At 44.5% G+C, this 23111-nt stretch overlaps 1 protein-coding gene and 1 long non-coding RNA gene across 3 annotated transcripts; one reads left to right on the top strand and one right to left on the bottom strand.

Annotated features, from left to right (window-relative positions):
• The first annotated feature begins 18 nt into the window (after nucleotides 1-18).
• mRpL23 (mitochondrial ribosomal protein L23) lies at nucleotides 19-22452 on the top strand. 2 transcript variants are annotated; one of them, XM_070528039.1, is made up of 5 exons: nucleotides 19-41; nucleotides 15077-15199; nucleotides 16584-16666; nucleotides 17706-17779; nucleotides 22204-22452. In XM_070528039.1, the coding sequence occupies exons 1-5, from the start codon at nucleotides 34-36 to the stop codon at nucleotides 22366-22368; spliced, it is 453 nt and encodes a 150-aa protein (XP_070384140.1). In that variant the 5' UTR covers nucleotides 19-33; the 3' UTR covers nucleotides 22369-22452. The 2 variants fall into 2 exon arrangements, with proteins under 2 accessions (XP_070384140.1, XP_070384139.1); XM_070528038.1 differs by lacking the exon at nucleotides 19-41 and adding an exon at nucleotides 12843-12978.
• LOC139050673 (uncharacterized) lies at nucleotides 8928-12594 on the bottom strand. Its single transcript, XR_011509006.1, has 3 exons — nucleotides 12385-12594; nucleotides 11329-11440; nucleotides 8928-10396 (listed from the first exon to the last, which is right to left on the bottom strand). It is a non-coding gene; the product is annotated as an uncharacterized lncRNA (long non-coding RNA).
• Nucleotides 22453-23111: the final 659 nt, after the last annotated feature.

The following is a 23111-nucleotide window of genomic DNA, read 5'->3' as shown; positions in this document are numbered from 1 at the left end:
CGGCGCGCGGCGCTACGGCAGGCCGAGGCCCGGATGTTGGCGTGAGTACGCATGCGTCGTGCGCGCCGCGCGGTGACTGCCCAGCCCCCCTGCCGCGTGAGCCAAAGTGCGATCGGTTGATCGCCTTCGATGCACTCACATTTCTGTAGATTATGGCACGTAGGACGTGCACGACGAACACTTCGATGAAAAGTGCTCTTTTAGAACGTCTCATGAGCGATCAGCTGATCACAAGGTGGGATCTCGCGAGGAGCATCCTCTGAACGGAACGCAAGGATCGTCAGTGGAGATGCAGCATGGAACGATCGCGCTTCGATACTGGCCGTCGGTTGCCCATTTAGCGCAGTGATAGTGCGGAAGTCATTCAGCTGCACTGATTACACGCGTCAGTGTGTGTAGGTAGAGTTTTTGTACCTGTTTCCACTAACTCAAGCGCATTCTGCAAGTCGGCAACTACTGCGTGTTTGCCTTCCGGGTTCGGAAACCCTTGGTTCGTAGGTGCAGAGGTTCGGACGAGTAAATAGTTATCTGTACTGCCGCCTGCGTATGGTTTAAAACAACTGTTTCTTGTATACTTCACCCACTCACCAAATACCCTCGTCTATATTCACTGGAAGGGGTATGGTGAGAAATGCAAGCTAGCAGACGCATTTCGATCCTTTCAGGCAGGCGTATCCATCTAGCGGTCGTTGCAAAAACTAATAAATTGAGCCTCTGAGATAGGCATTCAGACAGAGACTGCCGCTCCCATTTTCGCCTATTTTCAGCGGTTGCTCAGTTCCACGGGTCTACGCACGAAGACTCGACAAACGGAACAAAAAAAATGCATCGTCTTTCTCCGCTGGGTCATGAAGGAACATTGTTTCTACCGGCCACTCTCTAGTATGACTGAAGTGTGACGATTTACTGGTAAAATATAGGCGAGGCCCCCGTGATCCAGCTGCGCTCTCGACCACGTCTCAGCAGAAATAACTAGGTAGTGGTTCTCGATGAATTCTTAATTGGTTATTTCAAAAGGGATAGTTAATCTATGGAGTAGAAGCTCGCGTCACGCGAATTTATGGGAATCTCGAGAAAATATGTTCTGTATCATCCGAAACTCGTATGATCCATTACAAGCCACCATGACAGCACCAAAGCTGTGTATAGTAAACACCTTCTGTTGAAGAGATAGTTCTTGGTCACTTCGGGGACCTAAACGAAAGCTTTAACTCAAGGCCTACAATCTAATTACGTGGTAAAGCAGTATCGTTTTCCTCGGCAACCACTGCGCAAATTTTAAGAAGTTTTACTAGAGTGTTTTTAAATAAGCGAACATCTCTTGACTGTTGGAAATAGATTTCCTATTTAGGTTGTTAATTTTTTTATATATTTAAATTTATTGGATATTACCAAATTTAGAAAAATAACGAAACTATCAAGTTTAGAACTCTAGCTCGGCAATGAAAAAGATGTCACAATTCTGGAAACTGCATTTAACAATGCATCTAAAGCAAAGAAAATTGACCTATTATACACCTCTGTGAAATTTGTTACTAATTTGTGAACAGGACCTTGCAAAACACTCATAAACACTACAACAAATCCACGTAAGCTGTAAATTATTATACCAAATGCGTCCGATTTATATGCTCCAACGAATACAGCTTACAGAACTGCGACATCTTTTTGTGGTGCAAAGCTCATATTCTTCTCATACTTACCAGTTTATGGGAATCTTCTATGTAAAATGCAGGTCATAAATCGAAATTTCGCTTCCTACAGTTACTAAAACTTATCTTTATCTCTAAAATGCAATAAATTTCATTAAAATTCGTACAGGGGCTGTCTCAGAAAAGCAAATCCGAGTTCTGCGTGTATTTGAGTAGGCGGTATCGAAATTGGGTTCGAGCAAAAAGCTGCCTTCGAATTGCCTCAGTGTGTTGTCTCGTAGATTGTTCTGAAAAGTGGTTCCCTTTCATTGCCAACGAACGTTGCCACCTCGAGGTGGGCGCATTTGAAGTGCGCTGCAGGTACTCGCCGGCTTCCCGGTGACCGCAGAACTGGGGCCTACCATATTACAGCTATTAATACCGCCGCAGTGAGTCATAGCTTTCTGAGACACGTGCGAAGCTCATGCATAATTTAGTTTAGAACTAAAGAAATAAAAGAAATTAATTTTAAATCTCGTAAATGCTTTATGGTTGCTGGAACCATCGCAACGAGTTATTTCCCCCAATGTCTGGCGTATGTACAGTTTAGTATGTCACACGCACGCACGCACACGGTAATAACATAGAGAAAACCGAAAAATTTGCATTCACAACGCCGTATAGTAAAGAAACAACTTTTTTTTTATATATCTCTGCCAGACCTGCAGCTATGCTGCGGAAGTGTATTATGAGTTTGTGGGCCTAATTCACCTACGCAAATGTTTTTTTTGTATGTGCAAGATTTGTTTGCTTTATTAGACAGGGTGGATCAGGGCTGTGGGCACTGCCCTGAGTGGCTACCTGGAGTGTGCCGGACTTGTCCAGTAGACGTTTCTCACGCGATCATTTGGCCTCACTTTCCGCGGGTCGATCACGGTCACGGATCTATCATATCCAATAAATATCCTTCGGACATCCACTGCTATAGGCTGTATAGATATACGCGTATATCGTTGGAGTTCGCCGAATTTGTAAAGTTGACGTTTAATTCTCACACAATAATTTGGCCGCGCTTTCCGCCTCCTAAGGAAGTCCCTTGCAAGTTGCATATACATGTGTGTGCTTGAAACCACGGGGATAGATCACGCTAGATACATTACCTAACCGTGTGTGACCCACGTGTGAACTACATGTGCTTCGGGTGGGACACCCACACAGCAAGCTCAACTATAATCGCGAACCCGCCGTGGTTGCTCAGTGGCTATGGTGTTGGGCTGCTGAGCACGAGGTCGCGGGATCGAATCCCGGCCACGGCGGCCGCATTTCGATGGGGGCGAAATGCGAAAACACCCGTGTACTTAGATTTAGGTGCACGTTAAAGAACCCCAGGTGGTCGAAATTTCCGGAGTCCTCCACTACGGCGTGCCTCATAATCAGAAAGTGGTTTTGGCACGTAAAACCCCATTATTTAAAAAAAAAAACTATAATCGCGGGTACACGTGTTCGTGCGCGCGCGTGCGCGGACGCGCATCTTCTTAAGTACATTGCACCATGGCAAGCGACATATATTGAACGAATGAAAGTTTTCAAACTGCTACAGAAAATGCACCAAGTGTAGGACGTGCACATATCTCTAGACATCGTATGTTTTCGGATTTAATTTGAACATATGAGTAAACATCATTCTGCACGAAGATAAGTGAAAGACAGGGCCTTTGGAATAATGCCTATTCACGTGAGGGCCGAGAAATGCGCATGCAATGTCCTTTTTGGGACGTCCTTGGTAGGATATCTCAAACTGGACATCCAGCAGATGTCCTATTTATCTCCGAAGCGGTGCACCGATATTACTGGGATATTCCGCACGGCCAATTTTATTTCCTTCAGAAAAGTTCATTGCTGGGCTAGTTGGTGATCTTTCATACTGAAAAGATTTTAAGCTAAACATTTCGACAGAATTGCCTGTCTGGTTGGGAAATTGATTAGAACTTGAGACTGACTCCAACCAAATAACTGAATTTTATTAGCCCGACGTTTCGGAGCCCATTCGGCTCCTTCTTCAGGGGGTTGTTCTTCGGGGGGTGGCGGTGTGCCGCTTTTAAAGCGTCTTTTTTGAAGAAAGGAGGGGGGGGGGAACACGGGAGGTGGGGAGACACTCCACAGACGGAAAGGTGGGGGGGAACAAAAGGAAAGGGGGGTTGTGTTGTTGACCGCTTCCAAGGTGCTGCGATGACCGGTGCTGGGTGGAGTGCTCACGAGGGTGCCCTTGATGGGCCGCGGGGGGGGGGGGGGGGGGGACGCACAGAAAAGGACGCACAGCCAGATAGACTCCCGCTCGTTTCACCAACACAGAACGTCGGCGCGACCCTGTAACCTCCCCCCCCCCCCCCCCGCGGCCCATCAAGGGCACCCTCGTGAGCACTCCACCCAGCACCGGTCATCGCAGCACCTTGGAAGCGGTCAACAACACAACCCCCCCTTTCCTTTTGTTCCCCCCCACCTTTCCGTCTGTGGAGTGTCTCCCCACCTCCCGTGTTCCCCCCCCTCCTTTCTTCAAAAAAGACGCTTTAAAAGCGGCACACCGCCACCCCCCGAAGAACAACCCCCTGAAGAAGGAGCCGAATGGGCTCCGAAACGTCGGGCTAATAAAATTCAGTTATTTGGTTGGAGTCAGTCTCAAGTTCTAATGAAAAGATTTTGCGCCGAAAACAACACACACAAGAAAGACGACGACACCACGGGCGCTTCCTTCCCCCATGATTTTAACGTTAACGTGTTAGACCGTGAACCCAATTTACCACAAATCTGCCGGGTGTTTCACGTCACATCAACGCCTGCCTTTTTTTTTTTTTTACGATACCGAAACTCTTTTTGGCGCACCGGGTTCTGTGTACTCAGGGGGCGCTAGCAGCGTCTCAAAATTAACTCAAGATTAGTGTTCCTTCCTCCATGCTCCTTGCGGCGGCGTGCGTTTAATAGATGTGGTACAAAAATCCCTCGCGTGACCTGATCCTAGGTACCTAGGGACAGGATCGTTTAGGGAATTTCGAGAAGGCGCGATGGTGGCGCCGAGCAACACTGTGGCATGTTAGTGGTTGCCCTGCCCGAACACGCAAACGCTTCGAGGAGGAGGCCAAACCTGTTGCAGCCGCCGAAGTTGAGGAGAAGGTGAAGTCAGGGAAGTCCGGCAAATACATCCCGCCGAGCATGCGAGAGGGTGCTAACCGTCGCGGAGAGGGGATGGCGCACCCGCGCTTTAGCGACGAGGTGGCCGCTATCCGACTGACCGACCTGTCTGAAGACGTGCCTAACCCGGACCTACAGGAGTTGGTGCGGCCCTGGGGCCAAATTGCCAGGAACCGTCTGGTTAAGCTCAATGTGGATGGACAGTCCAAGGGATTCGTATTTGTCACCTTTGTACGTCGCGAAGACGCTGCCCGCGCCACTGACAATGCCAACGGCTCTGGTTGTGACACCTTGATCTTCCCCGCGGAATGGATGAAGCCATCTTGAACTGCTTGAAGACAGCAGTAAACGATGAAGTCTCCAGGGGCTTGAGTTAAAGTAAAGGAATAAAAACGCCACGTGACTGTTTGACTTGTGTTCAAGCGTAAGATGGGCATTCTCAGCATTCTGTGCGGATTCAGTTCTGGCTCGTATTCAACTCTGCCAGTTATAGATTGGCCAAGGCCTTGGTGCATTAATACTAGTCGCACACAGCCAGGTGGACCATCAGGTGTCGATGTAGAACATAGGTAAAGGGAACAAGTTTTTGGTTCCTGATTAGGTATAATGAAAAGATTTAATGGCTCATTGGGAGGCTCATTATAAAAGCAAGGCAAAGAGAAAGTTGACGTTTAAGCGCTGAGCATTTTTAGGCTTAAGCGCGGGCGTTCCGTGCTTTATGTGGCCGCCCCGGCTGACGTGCTAGCGGACTTTGCGGCCAGTTTGTGCCATGGGGACCATCTTTCCCTTTTATAAATCACCATCTGCTTTGTGAATATGTTTAGCACATATTCGGTTAATAAGCTTATACTTGTCAATTGGCCATCTGCTGTAGCCTCCTGCCTAGGTAGGCTGGAAAATTTGGAGAAATGCTTGCATACCATATGGAACATCACCAGCGATCCTTTATCTTGAAACATTTTGTGAAGTGTTTATAAAGGCCTAGCCAAACAATCGCCAAAAAGAAAACTTGGCTATGTATGTGCAACCTTTTTGTAGTTTCCAGGCAGCCAATGGCTTTCTTTTTGACCATTTGTTCCCATGTGTACATATAAGTATTCTAGAATGGTGTGTCCCTTTCTATCTTGCCTCGTTTTGTACTACAAAGCAGAGTATTTGTTTCTTCTGAACAAGGGCAGTGTTGCTGGAGACATCCTCTGGTTAATATGTGTTTCATCTCCCTCTTGATCCCAAGACTTCGGTGTTCTTTTTTGTTTTTGAGTATTGGTTTCCTTTTAATTTCATGCCACTTATGTTTCACAGATCTGAAAATACCGTTATTCAAAATGTATCTGCAAACATAATGAAGCACTTCTGATTCAACCTGTGCCAAAAATCTTAATGTGTAAGGTGTATTAAAACAGGCAGGCTTTAGACGTCTGGGTGTTTCATCTTGGTATATCAGTACACCCCCCCCCCCCCCCTCCATCATGTAGCACTTCACTTCTTTCATTATTTTTCACATTGTTTTACATTCAGCATGAATTTCGAGAGACTGGGTGGATGCTTTCCAAGTATGCTAGACATGAAATAGCTTGTTCTCATATTTGGCATTACTGTAGGAAGTCCTTGCATGGGGTCCACATTCTGTAAGGACAAAACTGCCTGAGTAATTCAAAATTCTTAATCCTCTGCAGCAGTACACGTTTCGTGATCCTGAAGATACAAAACTGGTGAGACTAAACTTACAATGAGCCAAATTAATTGGCTCCTGAAGGGGATATTTGCAGCCATGCTTGCATGCTTGTGAAATTTCGCTACAAATTGCTTACAGCTTTGTGATATTGCAGGCATCAGCCTTTGTTTATGCACACATCGAATTCATGTGCATTACTCTTGCGCGTACCAGTACGTTACATCGCAAAGGGCTATGCAGGCTTTGCCAGTCGAGCTCGACGACCCTTCATGGTTAGAGTTCCATATATAGTAACTCTATTCATGATCAGTGAGAAGCGCGAAAGCACCATTGCAAACATGCCTCCATGATTGCAAATAACGTCGGTGTGCATTCTGCGGATAAGTCGAAGCGTCAGCAAACAACAGAACACCTCGTTACAATGAGGCGTCACGCTGGACGCACTACTGTACTACGTCACTTAACTGGGAAATTATCTTTGAAAGTGATACAGCCACGCAGTCGATACAGTTGGCTCTTTATTCTATGATTCAGCGTTAGTTCTTCTTGATGTTGTACGTTTCAACTGTAGAAGTTAATATCGTTGTCAAGTTTACTCGCTCTTTATTTTTTTCACACTGCTCTGGAAACATTTTTCTCTTCCTGCGCAGAGTATCATATCGATGGACATATTTCACTCCTGCGAAAATTTCTGCCTCCCAATAAAAATTTATCAATTTGCTTACGTTTTCAACCTAGAGCGCATAACGGCTCAATCCGATGAGTGAGGCGTTTGTGAGGACGACGACGTTCCTTGCAGCAGGAGCGTTAACAGCACTGTTATACTCTCCATTGGAGCAACAGCATTGGGATACAGCCACAGGAACGTTTGCCTAGCCATTTATAATTTTCTATGTGTCACAAAACGAATGCCTTGTTAATAGTTCTTAGTGTTTCCACAGTTGATTTACTTATTCTTCAATTTAGAAAATTCAAGAAGTAGAAGCACAAATTCAGTTTAAATCCTACTATTATTATTCAAAATTTAACTCATTCATGTTTAAGTATATCCTTTATATTATGTATTTCAGTAACAATTAAAAATTTGTTTTTTAGTATTCCTATCAACGCAAGGCTTACTATAGTATTGATCACTGCTTTATCTCATGTACTCACAGTTTATTTTTCATCTTGCATTATATATTCATTTTCCTTTTTTTGTGTTATTTATTAAGTAATTTATTTTACTTTTTCGATCATATTACCACCCAATTCGTGGCCTATCCCCCACAGTGGGTTTGTGCCATTAATTGAGGCTTCATCATCAGCAAAATGACGGGATTTGTCAGAGAAAGGGTTCCAGCATCGCACGCATGTGACGTCTAACATTACCCTCCTTCAGGCTGTAGTGGTGGGTCTCCTCCCTCCATGTGCTATCAGCTTATTGCTAACGTATGCTTATTTGTCCACTGTTATGCGTTATGCTTTCTATACAATGATTATGACTAAAGCACCTCCATCCACGTGCCACCGCTGCGGGAATTTGTATGGAGGGGGCTTTAATTATGGCGTCCGCTGCAGCTGGTATTGCGATGACACGATTCGCATCAGAGCATTGCTTCACACATCACCAGCTTGAGAGCTTGTGGCTATGTCGGCACGTAACATACATAAATTTGAGCTGAGTGTCGCCAAAGAAAATGGAGCTTCTGTTCCGAGTTTCATCCTCGAGCTTCATCTTACGTTGCCTGCGTTTCTGTCATGGTGCCGGCTCCCGTTTGCGATCAGCACGTGGCAATGGGTGTTCACGGCCTGTGGCAGGTGCTGGAACCTGCGGGGAAGCCGATTGCCCTCGAAACGCTCGAGAACAAGGTTCTTGTCGTCGGTATCTTTTTGTTTTCCGGATAGCACTCGCTTTGATTTCCGCATGCTTACGCCGAAGCAGCTTCTCAAAGCATCAAAGCTTTCTTTCTTTTCTGTTTTTTGCTTCAACCATGGAACAAAGTGGATTGAAGCGATTCAGCGTGAGTATACCTTGACAGTGTACATTTGCACTGTAGACATCAGCTTTGGCTTCATCAGGCTGTCAAAGGCTTCCGCGATGGGTAGTCCTGAACTTGAATATCACGTATTACTCCCCCTCCTCACATAGAATAAAGAACCAACTTCAGAGAAGGGAAACTGTACCTTCCGCAGTAGTATGAAAATAAGCAGCGGCGGCGCATGGAACTTAGGTTCTTTCTTACTTACTTACTAACGCCAGATGACGCTGCTCAACCAAAAAGGGGAAGTTTTTTTGTTTCTTTATTTAGCAAAATCCAATATGGCCGTTTTTCACTGGTAGCGTACGCTGGTATGCGCCATGCCTCAATGCCTTGGCTGCCATGTAGCTGGTGTGTTTTAATTGCCAGGAGACCAAAGAGCCTGTACTGACGCTGATATAAAGAAGCCACAAGTGAGTGAATAGAATGTGCGACTTTATTGGCAGAAGACAATCAGTGTACATTCTTGTGCAATAGCATAAATAAAATTTGCATGTTGAGATACGCTAGAATTATTGATGCAAACGCTTAAATGGCTCACTGTCGTCGTCGCACATGGCAATCTGGTAACGAGCGACAACCAGTGGTGCAAGCAGATTGGACAGAGTGTCCCACCTGCTCGCAGCAGCAGTCGCCGTTAAAGATGAGCAACTTGCATTGCAAAGCAATCAGGTGATGCAGGCATCTGCTGTCGCAGCCAACACAGCGACATGAACTACCCGGCATTTCAGCGTTAACTCCTTTCCAACCTGTACGTTTCTTTTCTTTCGGAGGCCATTAACGTGTGGCTCGCTCTTAGTGCCCCACTTTGTCTCAATATGAACAAATCGGTTCCATGGGCTTCGCCTTCGGCAGCCACTTTTGCGGGCCTTTTCACCCATGTGGCTATCAACTTCATACACTTCAAATCATGTAAGCACATATGCTGGTCTCCGTTTTGAGAAAATTATGGCCGAGGTAGGCCGCAAGCACAATTTGCCCATGGCTGCAGCAGGAAAGAGTGAACGGGGAGCAAATGCTTAGTTCGAAAGACTGCTTACCAATGCAACTAACCAGGCCCCCACATCCGAGAGACGTAACATGGCTACCACAACAAAGTGGGGCTGCAAAACGAGATTGTGCAATCAATCACTTCAGTGTAGCTTGCGCAAAGACCCAGGCTATCAAGGAAGAAGAGCAATCATCAACGAGACTAGGAATATCGATAATGAGAAAGCTTACATTCAAGAAAGAAGCCACTCTGCTCTGCAAGCATTGAAGGCTAAAAGCATTAAGAAAAGTAAAATGGTGCATAGCACACGGCACTTAGGTTAATGCAAGACACATGCCGAAGCTGCATCAGCTATTTCAGGAGAGGAATTGCGCATGACAACATACACTAGAAGACAGTGCTACAGATATGTTACGCTACTAGACAGTGACTGGTATTAATTATCAGCGAAGAATTGGTTGACCTTTGTGTTTGGATGAGGATGAGTGATCTCTAATGAGAATGGGCACTGAAAAAGCTTGCATTTATAGAAAAGAAATTGCACTTGGCACAAATGGAATTGACATGGCGAGGAAGCTGATTAAGGGCAAACTGATGGAACAGTTTCGGCCAGCATCATCCGTACTTGGTCAAAGGTTGCAGGTGCATCTGAACACGAAGAATTTCTAGTAAGTCCTTTTCTGGTTCCCTGGATCACTTGGCCAAATGTCTGTGCTGGTGGAATGGTGGCTGAAACTCTTTTCAGTCTTGACACAGTCTTCTGCAGACTTGATATCTCATCCAAATTCTCCTGCATGCGCTTCTTCGTTCGCCTTGCAAATTCGGCTCCAGCCCCTTCCTGTTGGTGTAGATGGGAGCTCCTGTGATGACCAAGATGTCCTTGGCACAGACTCTGTTGGGGCAGAACAGTGATACATGCGATACAGCACAGATTAGCCAAACTCATGTAGTGTTTTCTTTTATGTTCGAACAAATTATACTGAACCATAAGTATGAACAAACATTCATATCTGCTGCAAACAAATGACATGTATCTTAAGAGGAAGCTTTAGCTCGGGCCCAACTCCGACTCGGCCTATCCAAATACGTGTAAAACGCAAAAACGTTTTTCTGAGATAACCCCACGACCGATTTTAATGAAATTTGTTGCATTTTAAAGGGAAATTTACGTTCTAGTGACTGTTGGAAGCCAAATTTCGCTTGATGTCTTGAATTTTCTTTAAAAAGTTTTCAAAAATTTGAAAGTTCAAGAAGAAAAATAGAGGCAGGAAGTTTACAAACGCATAGCTCTGCATCAAGAACAGATATCGCGGTTCTGTAAATGACATCCATTAGACCATTGATAGCGGACAAATGCGATGTTATTTTATATCTTGCGTGAATTTGTTGCGTTGTTTACAAGGGTTCTGCAAAAGCTGTATTTCCATATTACTAAATTTTTTCAGATTCATGTGTGACATAATTTTCTACGCTTCAGATGTACTATTAGATGCAATTCACAGAATTGTATTAACATTTTTTGTTGTTGAGTTAGAGTTGTAAACTTGATAGTTTTGTTTTCTGAAAATGTTCGATTTTTGACAATTTATAATAAAAATTTGACGACGTAAATAAAAAATTCGAAATGAACAGTCACTAGATTTTAAGTTTTTCTTTTAAATACAACAAACCTGGTCAAATTTGGTCCAGAGGTTGCGGAGGAAAACGAATCCTCCTTTTACATGTATTTAGATAGGAGCACCCAAGCTAAATCTTCCTCTCAAGACTAGCAAGCCAATACAGCATATATCAAGCATATTTATTTCTGAACCAGGTGTTGTTTACCTTGTGGCAGCAGCCAAAGTCCCCACAATGGCCTTGCTGTAGCAGGCAGCAGCTTCTGTTTAGTGCGTGAAGTGTGTTGCTTTATACTGATGCCGTCCTCATTACTGCATGTCTGGAACAGAAATCTTGACTACATCAGAAATTGAAAAAGCGCAATTTTGCAATATGAAATGCAAAAAGGTGTGACATATATGTTGGAATGGCTTGAGACTACAGAACACATGCAAATGTACACTGTCTGTTCTAGGGTGCTTAAGCAGCATATGTTAAATAAATATTGCTATTGTCCATAAAATTGATGTCGGCCTAACTCCAATGCATGTCAACTGCTTAAGTATTATTAAGACCACAAATGAGAACATTTGTGCACTCATTTATACACTAGAAGAGATCACACTGCTGGTTCCACAAGCAAATGCATGAAAGTCATGAAGCTAATAGAATTGACGCATAATTTTTCTGCACGAACGTGATGCACCGCTTCACTACTGCAAAAATAAACGCCCTACGATAAACCAAACTGAACAGCAAGAACATTTGGGACCAACAAGTACGAAATATGGGTGAATTATCATGCTTGCAACTGTTTAATACTTTAAATTCTGTACTTTGACTTCATTTTACCAAAGGATTATTCGGTTTTGTCGACGAAAGAAGTTGCCGGCGGACTCGAAAAAATATTTCATATGTATATTGATAAGGTATACTCGGTCACCTATGGCCACAATACGATGAAAAATGTGACGCGTTCCGATATCGTTCTCTCTCTTTCCTGATTGTGTGTGTATAACGACGGCCTCACAACTAAAGGTTAATTTAGGAAACAGCAACGGAATATCCTGACCGCCCATATATAATGCAGGATCTAGTTCGTTAACTTGTCTTCGCCTGTAGGTTAATGAGACGAATATTATATAACGATTCCAGCAGCGGTGTAAAACGACTGCAACAGAATCCAGAGCTACCGTTTCGATGCAGACGTGTTCCGAATGGCTCACGACCTAAACCTAGCTTTCGGGCTTACACATATAGTTTCTCACTATAACATGGGCTTACATGTCCGCTTGTAAACACGTCACTTCACCCCAAGTTAAATAACGGGCGACATCGAAGCGCAATAAAGAAGTTTTAGCAACAAAGAAGGAACTAGTCCAAGTGTACGAACGAATGAATCCGTGCCGCCGTGCCATAGAGTTTCTCACTACATTACGTTATAGTGAGAAAGTCTATGCGCCGTGCACTCGAAAATACCGGTAAAAATTTTAAATCCAGGCCAGAGGTCACGTGGATGATCAATGACGTCGATGACGCTGAACGCTATTTGCGTTTATAATGACAAAAAACAGTAAGCTTACTAATAAAAAATACAATAACTAAGTAGTAATGATAATTTTATGGCCTATTTTATGTAATAAACATGCTTCAGCAACTGTAGGAGAAAGTTTGTAAAAAAAAAATTGCGCTTATTACGGCACCCCTAGCGGGAGATATTAAAACTCGGGCATCTCTTGAGTGTTTCTACTATGCTTGTTTTCTTAGCAGCGGTGCGCGGTTGATTATTTTCGCCCTCTGTGGCCACGTCTTGAACTTGAGAGTGTGCGGGCATGGAACACTACCCTGTTTATATGACCCTACGATGTCGTCCCGCGTGTGAGTAGCGTGTTTCTTTGCCCGGTCGTAAATATGAGCTTATAACTGCCGAACCAAGTTAGTGACGAAGCTAGAGCGTTGTATTTGATACGAGTACTGTCCGGTCACACGTCGTCCCGAATTCATGTCTCTTATTCGCGACAGAGGAGCGCGGGGCTCTCTCTGTCGCTCTGCGAGTTCGCACTTTCGAGCTGTTGTGAATATATTTTCGGTACCTGTAATGCGAGATCAGTTTCTGTACCAATCAAATGGAGTGCTCGGTCTATGCTGTCCCAACAGGAGATACAAATAAGCCTTTCGGCAGTGGTATCGGAATTAGCACAGAATTCGCACGCCTGCATCGCCGGAGTGCGCTTACTACACGAAAGCGAAAATGACTAGTGTCTACCAGCTATGCGGCTTCACTGCTCTGTTAGCTGCATAGCTGAGGCCAACGTATTAGTTGTTACACAACTTAAATTTTAACTAGCAACAATCAGGCTTGCGCCATCGAACTAATCGCATTTTGAGTACCCCGGCCCCGACAGCGTTAAGCGAAATTAGAATACTAGCGGCAATTTGAAATGAAACTTGAACGTGATATGGGCGCACTTTATACTTGAGGCGCGTCTGCACTGTAGCACATTTTTGAAAAGCGTGTGAGTTGTACGTCAACATGATAGACACACTTATCCTACCACGCAGGCCATGAGAAAGCCGACGTACTGTGTTCTCATTGTTATAGAATAGCTGGTACTCTGCCAGGCATATCTTTTCTTTTTGTTGAAGTAACTAGCCTGAGAAGGGCCCACCTTATAATGTTAGCAGTTGAGATCAACTATCAGGTTCATACTGGAAGGAAGTGTAGGGCGAACCAATAATTTTGACTATTAGGTCAAACGCGCCTTCATATATGAAGAGCTTGAGACGTGCTTGAAACCTCCAGAATTATTCGTTGTATAGATCACTTCGTTGTAAATGCCGCACACCGTACCGCACGCAACAGAGTGGACTGAGCAAGTTCTGCTAAAAAGAAAGCTTTCATTTACTATGATTACAAGACATATTCGGTGGAAGGAGCCACCAAATTTGTGTGCTCTATGTGTGACAGAGTCTGCAACTGCAGCGGACCTTATGCCATCGAGGTTCACACCGTTCGTCAAAGTGTTCAGCCCGCTGTATCCCTCTTTTTCTCTTTTTTTCTTTATTTCTTTCCTTCTTGTGTCAGGGTTGGAAGGCTGGGTTATGTTATTGTGATGTCTGGACCCCCCCGTTTTGTCTTTTGGGAAGTATTGCCTCACCTTGCATCACTGGGGTGTCGACAAATGCCGCAGAGGGATGTTGCGATGCCGTCATGCGCATGTGTTGTAATGCAACAAATCACTCATCAGGGATGCTTAAATTCCTTCGCTGTACAGGAAAATATGGCGTAGTGGTTTTTGCCACAAAAGCATTGACAATACATATGGAGGATTTCGTTGTAGAGGCATTTGAATGTAATTAATGCCAAATGAGATGAAACTGTATGACAGTAGAACTAGAGTGCAGCTGAAAGAGCACATTTGGACGCTCCCTCCATCACACATTCGTCAATGTTTAGTCATCTACAAGCACGTGATTCTGCATGTTTAATCATTTGCGTGTTTAACAAAAGCTCTATGAAAACAATGTGTTACAGCTGTGTATATTTGCATCTGTCATTGTGTCGGCCTGTAATTCGCACATCACGTGGTTGAACGAATGTATATGAGTCAACCTGTACCAGCCAGCATTTCAGCTGCATCAGGAGGTGATCTCATTGAATCATTTTGGCAGATTACACAAAGTGTGCGTATGCTCCGTCTCACCCACTCTGTGCAGTAAAGTGAAAGTTATGGGTCACGTCAAGGAATCAGAATAAAGAACCAGAAGAGAGTCTGTTCCACTGTCCAAGTCTAATTGCCTCTCCCGCAATGCCTGCTTAATGGAAGGTTCACTGATGGACTAGTGGAACATGCAGACATTGAACGTGTTGACACGGGCCCTAACCTTCGCCACGCTGCCCAGAGTTGATGAACTGGAACATACTATCTTGCCATGTTTGGCTCACCGTTGGCCTTATGTGTTGCCTGCTCTTCAGCTACCCGCTGTACGTCAAGGGCAATCCGCAGCTGCGGATCTTCTTGCCAAACTTCTGGATGAAGCTGGTGAAGCATGAAAAACCGCTTCCTCCTAATGAGGTCAAGTTCATCATACCTGTCCAGTGAGTACTGTAGTACGTTTACAGCTGTCCAAGGGTAAAGTAACAATATATGCAGAAAAGAGAGCATCACTAAACAACACGAGAGCTATCCCTTATGGCTCTGGTTGTACAGCCAGTTGTACAGTGGGGCCCTCTGTTAAAAGGAGATGCACGAGTGTAGAGTGCATGTAAGCTTTTGCCTCTGGCAAGTGTAGAAGTGACCGGCTTTGCAGCAGATAACTTGCGGGTTGCGCCACTGGCACTTCTACACACCTGTACAGCACATTAGCATAGGTGCAGCCTGAACGTTTGGCTGGAATGCGAGCAAAACGAGAGCGGCACATTAGGGTGTCGTCTTGAAAAAGCGGCCTGCACCGTACGGGCCAGCACAGCTCCTCAGAAGTAAAAGCGAGAATGGAGAGCATGTTCAGATAAAAACGAACCAGACAAAACAATAAGTATTTTGTGTCTCCAACAAAATTTTGACATGAGGTGGAAAAATGTGTTTAATTAATGATAACACCACATAGGTCCCTTATTGGAAACTTTGTATGAGTGGTATTTAACAAAGAACAGCAGAAGTAAGTGCATCAGGTATGACCTGAAGCGTCGGCATCTTTGAGAGTGGATTTGCAGTAGGCGCTGTTGGTGGTGAGACCAATATGGCTGGGAAAGTCACTCCAGTTGCAAGCAGCGCATGCAAAGCATGGACTGTTGAAACATTAAAGTTTTATGTGCACGGTGGCACCATGCATATGTGTATTATGTGTGTGTTATGTGTATTGGTGTCCAGCACGTGTAGTGTGTTAGAAATGTGTGATGAAGGCACGGTCGGGTGGTAAAGAACTTAAAGAAAGCAAACCTGTTGTGTAGGCACAACCTAGCGATTCTGTGATGAGATGTCTGACGAAAGGAATGGTTACGGTGAAAAAGTTTTGCAAGAAAAATGGTGCGTCGCATAAAATGATTGGTTGCTTTGTTGAGATTACTGAATTTTGCTAATTTGAAGGCTTGCATCACAACAAGTAAAATTTTGTGCCAATTAAGGTTTATGCAGCAGCATTATTGGCACTCACCCCCTCATCAGCCTCACCAGTGTTGAGCATTGGGTGCGAGGCAAGCACAACGACGAACGCTAGTGCACAGCTAGGCACATATCAGCAGGGGCGCGTACGTATGAGCAGAGGATAGAAAAAGGCTAGTCGCTGCTGCTCTGTCGCCGGCTGCAGTCATTGCATCCTTGCACTTCACCTTTATAACACTAATTAAAGACCGCTTTTCTTTTTAATACAGAAGCAAATGTCTGAAAGCGCCAAATATATCGCCCGCTTTGTACCTGTTGGCTTGTGCAATTGCTTGTATAATTCTTGGCTCACAAATCAAGGCATGCATGTGTAAATTGCAGGATGACAAAATATGATGTCAAAAACTACCTGGAGAAGATCTACAAGGTGCCTGTGGCAGACGTCAGGACCCTCATAATGCAAGGTGAGCTGGCGCACTGTTCTGTGGTTGGCATGTCCTGGTGCGGGGTCTGTGATGACGTGTGCATTGAATGTTCCCGATTCCTTCATTAAGCTTGCAGTGATGTCTCTCAATTTGCTAGCATCAGCTGCCGCGTGCATTTCGTCAAAATTCATCTGTCCATGCTGTGCTCTTCAGTAGTTGTGTAGCTCAGACGAGGTCACGGGTCAGACTGCTGGACGCAGCAGTCGCACATTTCGGTGGGGACAAAATGCAAGAACGCTTATGTACTTAGATTTACGTGAGCTTAAAAGAACCTCAATTGGTCAAAATTATTCCGGACATCTCCACTACGGCCTCCCTCATGAACCAGTGGGCAGCTTTGGGACGTTAAACCCCAAATTTAGTTAGAAGTTTAGAAGTTCATGAGTTTTGCATTCTTGCAGAAGACTCTGAAGGCAAGCATTAAATAAAATTGAGGTGATAGCTCTGACATGGCAAACATAGGACAAGACTTGTGCTGTCACTGCAAAAGTATGTAACCAACTCCTGGTGATGTCTTGCACACCATCTGCAGTTCTAAATATTACTCAACTGGTTACAGTAAAAGAATTGTTACATTGCATCTGAACATAAAAAGAAATTAAGTTGGGCCAGTTTATTCAATTTTACTGCAGCAGGACTTGGTGTTGTTACTGCTTCACATCGCTCTGTCAGTACTGGTAGCGAGAGTGTTTTGCCCTCTCTGTGTAGCCCACTGACTTGCTGAAGGCAGTTTTTCCCAGCAGGGCATAGCCTCTGAGATAACTGGTATAGTGCAACGTTTCGATGGTGTGGACAATGCACCTTCTTGTGGGTGATGTACCTGAATTCATGAATATACCATTTTTTTTCAGCGTCCTTGTAAAACAGTCTACCTGACTTTTTTTTCCTTTCTTGTTAGAAAATCATCAATAATACAAGTTTTATTACTTTTCGCCAAATTTCAGTGTCCTTGGGTGTAGTATCATTCAAAATTTAATGCTGGCAGCTGCCCATGTGTCGTTTTTCTTTTCTTTTACAGGCAAAATAAGAAAGGCGGAGGGGAAGCAGTACCTAGTCAAGGAAGACGACTTTCGGGTTGCATTCGTGACATTGGTGAGTTTTGCGCAGTTTCTGTCTGTGACTTCAGCAGTGGATCTGTAGTGCCAGGAAGGGCACAGGAGCAGCCAAACAAATATATTGTTTGTTTGAACATGAGTCGGCAAGTGCCGGAACGCAGTTGACTTACCTTGTTTCATTCTTGTTGATATGGCAACAGTTGGGTGAAGCTATCCGATGAACAGAGCGTTTTAAAGGTCATGTAATGTTCAAAGCCTTTGTCAAATCATCCGCCACATGAAGGTATAAGAAATGAAGAATTGGCTGCTATCACATGTATGGCATGCGAAAATGTATTCTCTGTTGATTATGGTGCGCGTTGTGAAATGCCTAGCGAAGTACTGTCATCACAGCGGAACGCTGATGTTATCACATTTTGGCGACAGTGCAGCAGCAAAACTGTTTGTCACAAATTTAATGCTTTATAGGGCATCTTGTGTCCAGAAAAACTAGTGACACTCAAAGCACAGCACTAGTGGGGGGCACAGTGGTTGCCCACAACTAGTGCCCACCACTAGTGCCCACCACTAGCGGGCACAGTGGTCCAAATTTTATCTACGAGTCAAATGTGTTGATTATTTATGCACGAATCATCATACCACAATCGCTGGTGTTCCCGAGTGCACCATGATTCAGTTCGTGCATGCGATCTGATTAGACAAAGATTCTTTTGCAACAGAATTGGCAACAACATTAGAGAAAGTTTCATACAGGAAGGTGCACCTCGCGCGTGATGATGACTTAGCAACATTTGTTAGCCAGGAAAAAACAGTGGCTGGAAAAAGATAAGCAAGTATGCGTGACAGTACAATTAACCCAGACATAATTATTAGGACAGAAATCAAATGTGAGGCATTTTCTTGCAATATTAGCATGTAATGAATGGGCTTACAGAACAAATATACTGAACTTACTGCAGCTGTTGTGTTAGAATAAGATATTAAATATATGTACTTTTCCTTTCGCTTTGCTTTTTTGCATTTTGGCAAATACGAAACCGTCGCAAGTAGTAGCAGCTACGCTAATTCCGTATCTGCTCCGAGAGACCGACAGCACCGTCAAGCTCTGCCAGACGACTTGGTGCAGTAACACTTCTGCACAAGCTCCGCCCCTGTAGCTACCTCTTTATTGCCGCAGAAAGTTGTCTGTAAGTATGGTGGCTAGTTGGAGGAATATTACAAATAATTTATGCTGAATACCGCAAGGTGGAGGAAGTGTCGTAAAAGGGGAAAATGTCAGCCACCCAAATGCAGCGCAAAACTACAAAGGAAACCCATTCGGATTTCTCAGAAAGAAAGCTGTGCAGTTCAGGGAAAATCGTCCCTGTCCGGAATTCGAACCAGGGACCAACACCTTTCCGGTGCGGTCACCCTCACGCTGTGATCTGCTAGCTTCCTGGTTAGCTCAGATGGTAGAGTGACTAGTGACTTCTCTGGATAGGCATTGGTCCTGGGTTTAAATCCCGGACGGGGACAATTATTCCTCAACTGCGAAGCTTTCTTTCTGAGAAATCCGAATGGGTTTCCTTTGTAGTTTTGTGCTACATTTGGGTTTCCCAATTGGGTTTCACAATTTTCCCTAGTAGTTGGAGGAGGAATAAGCAATCTGAAAATAAATCTGAAATAAATAAAGCTCCTCAACAGCTCCTGCAGGAAAAAAAGGAATGCACATTGTCTCGGTGTTATCACACCAAATCATTATTACAAAGAGATATTGTGAGAACATTGCGGTGATGTTGGCCTCATGACTAACCGCACTACTGTAAACAAACAAAATGGCAGGCTAGCGTTAACAGGTTGTGTAGCTTATAATACACATGTACACACGGTGTCATGTGATGGCAGCCGCTAGCAGTAGATGTGGTTCACACAGGATGTTTGCTGTTGGTGTGATCTGAACCTCATGAAACCACATCAGGATGTTCGAATAAAATGAAATGAACTGCATCAATGCTTCTTGTTCCTTAAGTATTGGTAGAGATTCCTTTTTTGTGCGTGAAATTTTGTTCATCATAACTTACTGACAAGAAGTTATTCACCAGCACAGTTTAGAAGCCTATGAAATTATTTCTTACCACTGAAACAGAAACCTCGACTTAACAAAATTCATGACTTAACAAAGTTTTTCACTGATAGCGTGACTGTATATTGAGGTTCGATGGTTATGATTTCTTGTACTCTCTGTTGCAGCCAAGTGTCGCTGCCATCAATTTACAAATGACACCTTGTTTCGCTTCTAGAATAGCAGTCAGTGAAGCAAAGTGCTCTCCCTCAAACACTAAACTGAACTGACACTGAACTTTTCATTGTTGACTGGAGCACAGTTTGAATAAATCAGGAATCTTGCGCAGTGTCCCACGGGAAACGATGGTTACGGTCAGACACCTTTACATTAAAGTGCTTGCGACCTTCAAAATCCTTCGTTGTACAGGCCACTCTGTTTTAAATATCGCACGCCGTACAGCTTTCGATGGAGCAGGATAAGCATGCTCGGTGAATGAGAAGCGTTAACCTGAGTTCAAGAGATGCTTTGTGAAGGAAGCTGCTTATTTTGTTTCTGTACATTTTGTCCGATCGAACGCACGACTGCAGCCGACCTCATGGAATTGAGATTCACGTCATGCTTTGTGTCTTGGTTGGGATGTCAACCGGCGCTCCCTATAACCGCCGTAGTGCAGTGGTGGCCGCAAAGTACAATTGCAGGGATGCTATGTGTGTTCATTGTAAAGGCTTGTTCACACCGGCGACTGACAGCGGTCGTGCAACCAAGTCTATCGCAAAGCGACCATTTCGGCTCAGTAGTTTGCTGCTCGATTTTTCAATCGTGCGACCACAGTTGCGAGAGTGATGAACCAATCAGATGCGCGGCAACAGGACTTATGTATGCGCTGATACTTATTCCACGTGGCGATGCAGTTGTGAGCGACTGGCCGGTAGCACTTGCTGCCGTGAGCATTGGTCGCCTTCATTCGTTTTTTGGTCGCCAGTCGCAAATGGTCGCACAACCTACCATAGTCGCCGGTGTGAATCAGCCCTGAAGCAACCATTAGGGAAGTCTAAAGTCATTGTACACAGTGTTCGTTACTCTAGAGGCATTTAAAATAAGTACGGAAGATAGGAATTCAGCTGGGACATGCAAATTCCTTCTTTATGCAGGTCATTTGGTTGTACAGGCATTTGACTTGGTCATGTGTAATAATCTTTATATCTGCTGAGGAGCATTTTTAATCAGATTACCACTGTTATCAAGTTATTATGTTGCACAAGACGTACTTGCTGTATTCAAAATTTCTTTAACAGGATGAACAGTTGAGCCCAAGCTAAAGCTTCCTCTTGCCGCGTTTTCTATAGCTTAAGAGTCTTGTCTAATCAGATAGAGCTCGCAACACGAATAACGTTGTACGTTATCGAATTTACATGAGCTCCAGCTATTACTCTGGAATGTGCGGTGGTAGACATGTATGAGGGCAAATCGGAAAGTCTTTGCCCCTGTATTTCATTAGCCAAAATAATGTACATACATATAATTACACATGTACGCGCTATTTTATGTACCTTACACTATTTCTCCACATAGTCACCACACCGGTTCAGACATATGTCCCATCGCAGCACTAAATTTGAGAAATGCTCTCGTCACTCGGCAATGTATGCAGCCTCCCTGAACACTCATTGTCATGCAAGTCTTCACAGCCTTCTGCGAACTCGCAACAGCGCCTCACACCTTTTAGAACGAGACACCTTTCCTCGTACGTAGGCTGCATTTCCCTCAGGATTTCGATGGGCATTTGTCCCTTGCTCGATAGAAAACGAGTCACACTTCGTTGCTCAGACGCCATGGGCATGTGAAGCACAAGTATTGTCGAATGAGCGAGTTTGTGCAGCATATTCTTGTTTTGCTTTAGTGCAACTCAGTTTGAGTATGAAGGGACTGGGACCTGTCACCCATCACCTGTCCCTTCATGCTCAAATTGAGTTGCGCTAAAGCAATACAAGAATGTCAAGCACAACCGCCATCTTCAACAACTGACAGTCGCGCCATGCCATGGAGCTACCTGCAGATAAGGCCGGGCCAGTCAAAGATAGGTCCACCGGTGGGAGTGGATATGTTGACTTCGCAATTATAGCCATAATTTGGCTAAAAAGAGAAATAGGGGCAAAAACTTTCTGATTCGCCCTCGTATAAATAGCCTATGCGCTCGACACGTCAGTTCACATTCAACAACTGAGTGGTGCTCGTTGCTTCGTTGCGATTCGACTGTTGTTCGTATTTCTAGACACAAGTTCACCCAGCAGAGGGTTGGACACCTTACAGTCAAATTAGAAAAGTGAAGCAACGTGCGTGTGACAATATCGTACTGAAAGCAGTGCTTAAATTTTGGTGCGAGTAATCCTTGTAACTCTTCTTTGCCCGCTGCATAGCCCCAGGGAGAGACGTTCACCTACCCAGACCTCTTCACCAAGGTAGCAAGCGTTGAAAAGGAGAAGGCCCTCAAAAAGCAGGCGGAAGAGGCTGAAAAGATGCAGAAGGTGTACATCCGCAAGGACCCACATAGGGAGGGCCTGCCCAACTGGTTTGGCCTCTGACTGACGACTTTATCACGGTCGTTGCGGCACTGACTGGTGCACTTGTACTATAGCCGGTTTTAGAATACATGTTTTTTGTTCAAATATGTGCGAATCTTTAGTTACTTATTTTAGAACCACTAGCCACGTATGGTCATCAGGGCCTATGAGTAGGTAGTGTTCAGAATGCACCGATAGGCTTCCATATGGCACACGAAATCTAAACAGTGAAAAACATGCTAGGGGTGGCTTGGGCATGCCCATGGTAATACATCATTATTACGATCATCATTGTCACCTTTTATGCTCACACGCAGGACAGAGATGTCAGCCAGTGATTTTCAGTTATACTAGACTTTGGTTAATCCAACTCCAGCAAATTTGATTTTCCAACCTGAAGGTCCCGCCCTGCACTCTACATTTCTATGGCCCAACACTTTCATTATGATTTCCGAAATTGGCCCTCGCCAGGTACAGTAATTCAACCTTGACTGGTCATCACGCGAGGCTGAGTGCATTGGTGACCCATACCATGACTGCCATGACTGCAGCCTCTGTTTTGGTGGCACTAAGAGACACTGAATGGCTCGAAGACATGCCTCCCACTCAGAACACCAGTTTTCGGCCTGCTCTCACTAGATCTTCATGCAATAATGGGAGCTCATACTGGAAAAGAAAATTTACACTTTAATCGTTAACGTTAATGTGCGCCTTTTTTCCAAGACTATCGTTCTGAAAGGTGCCTGCTCAATACAATTGCACAC

The sequence above is a fragment of the Dermacentor albipictus genome, chromosome 10 (genome assembly GCF_038994185.2).
Source record: "Dermacentor albipictus isolate Rhodes 1998 colony chromosome 10, USDA_Dalb.pri_finalv2, whole genome shotgun sequence".
In the NCBI taxonomy this organism is placed as follows: Eukaryota; Metazoa; Arthropoda; class Arachnida; order Ixodida; family Ixodidae; genus Dermacentor; species Dermacentor albipictus.
Note: the sequence above shows the minus strand (reverse complement) of the source record. Positions and strands in the feature narration are given on the sequence as shown.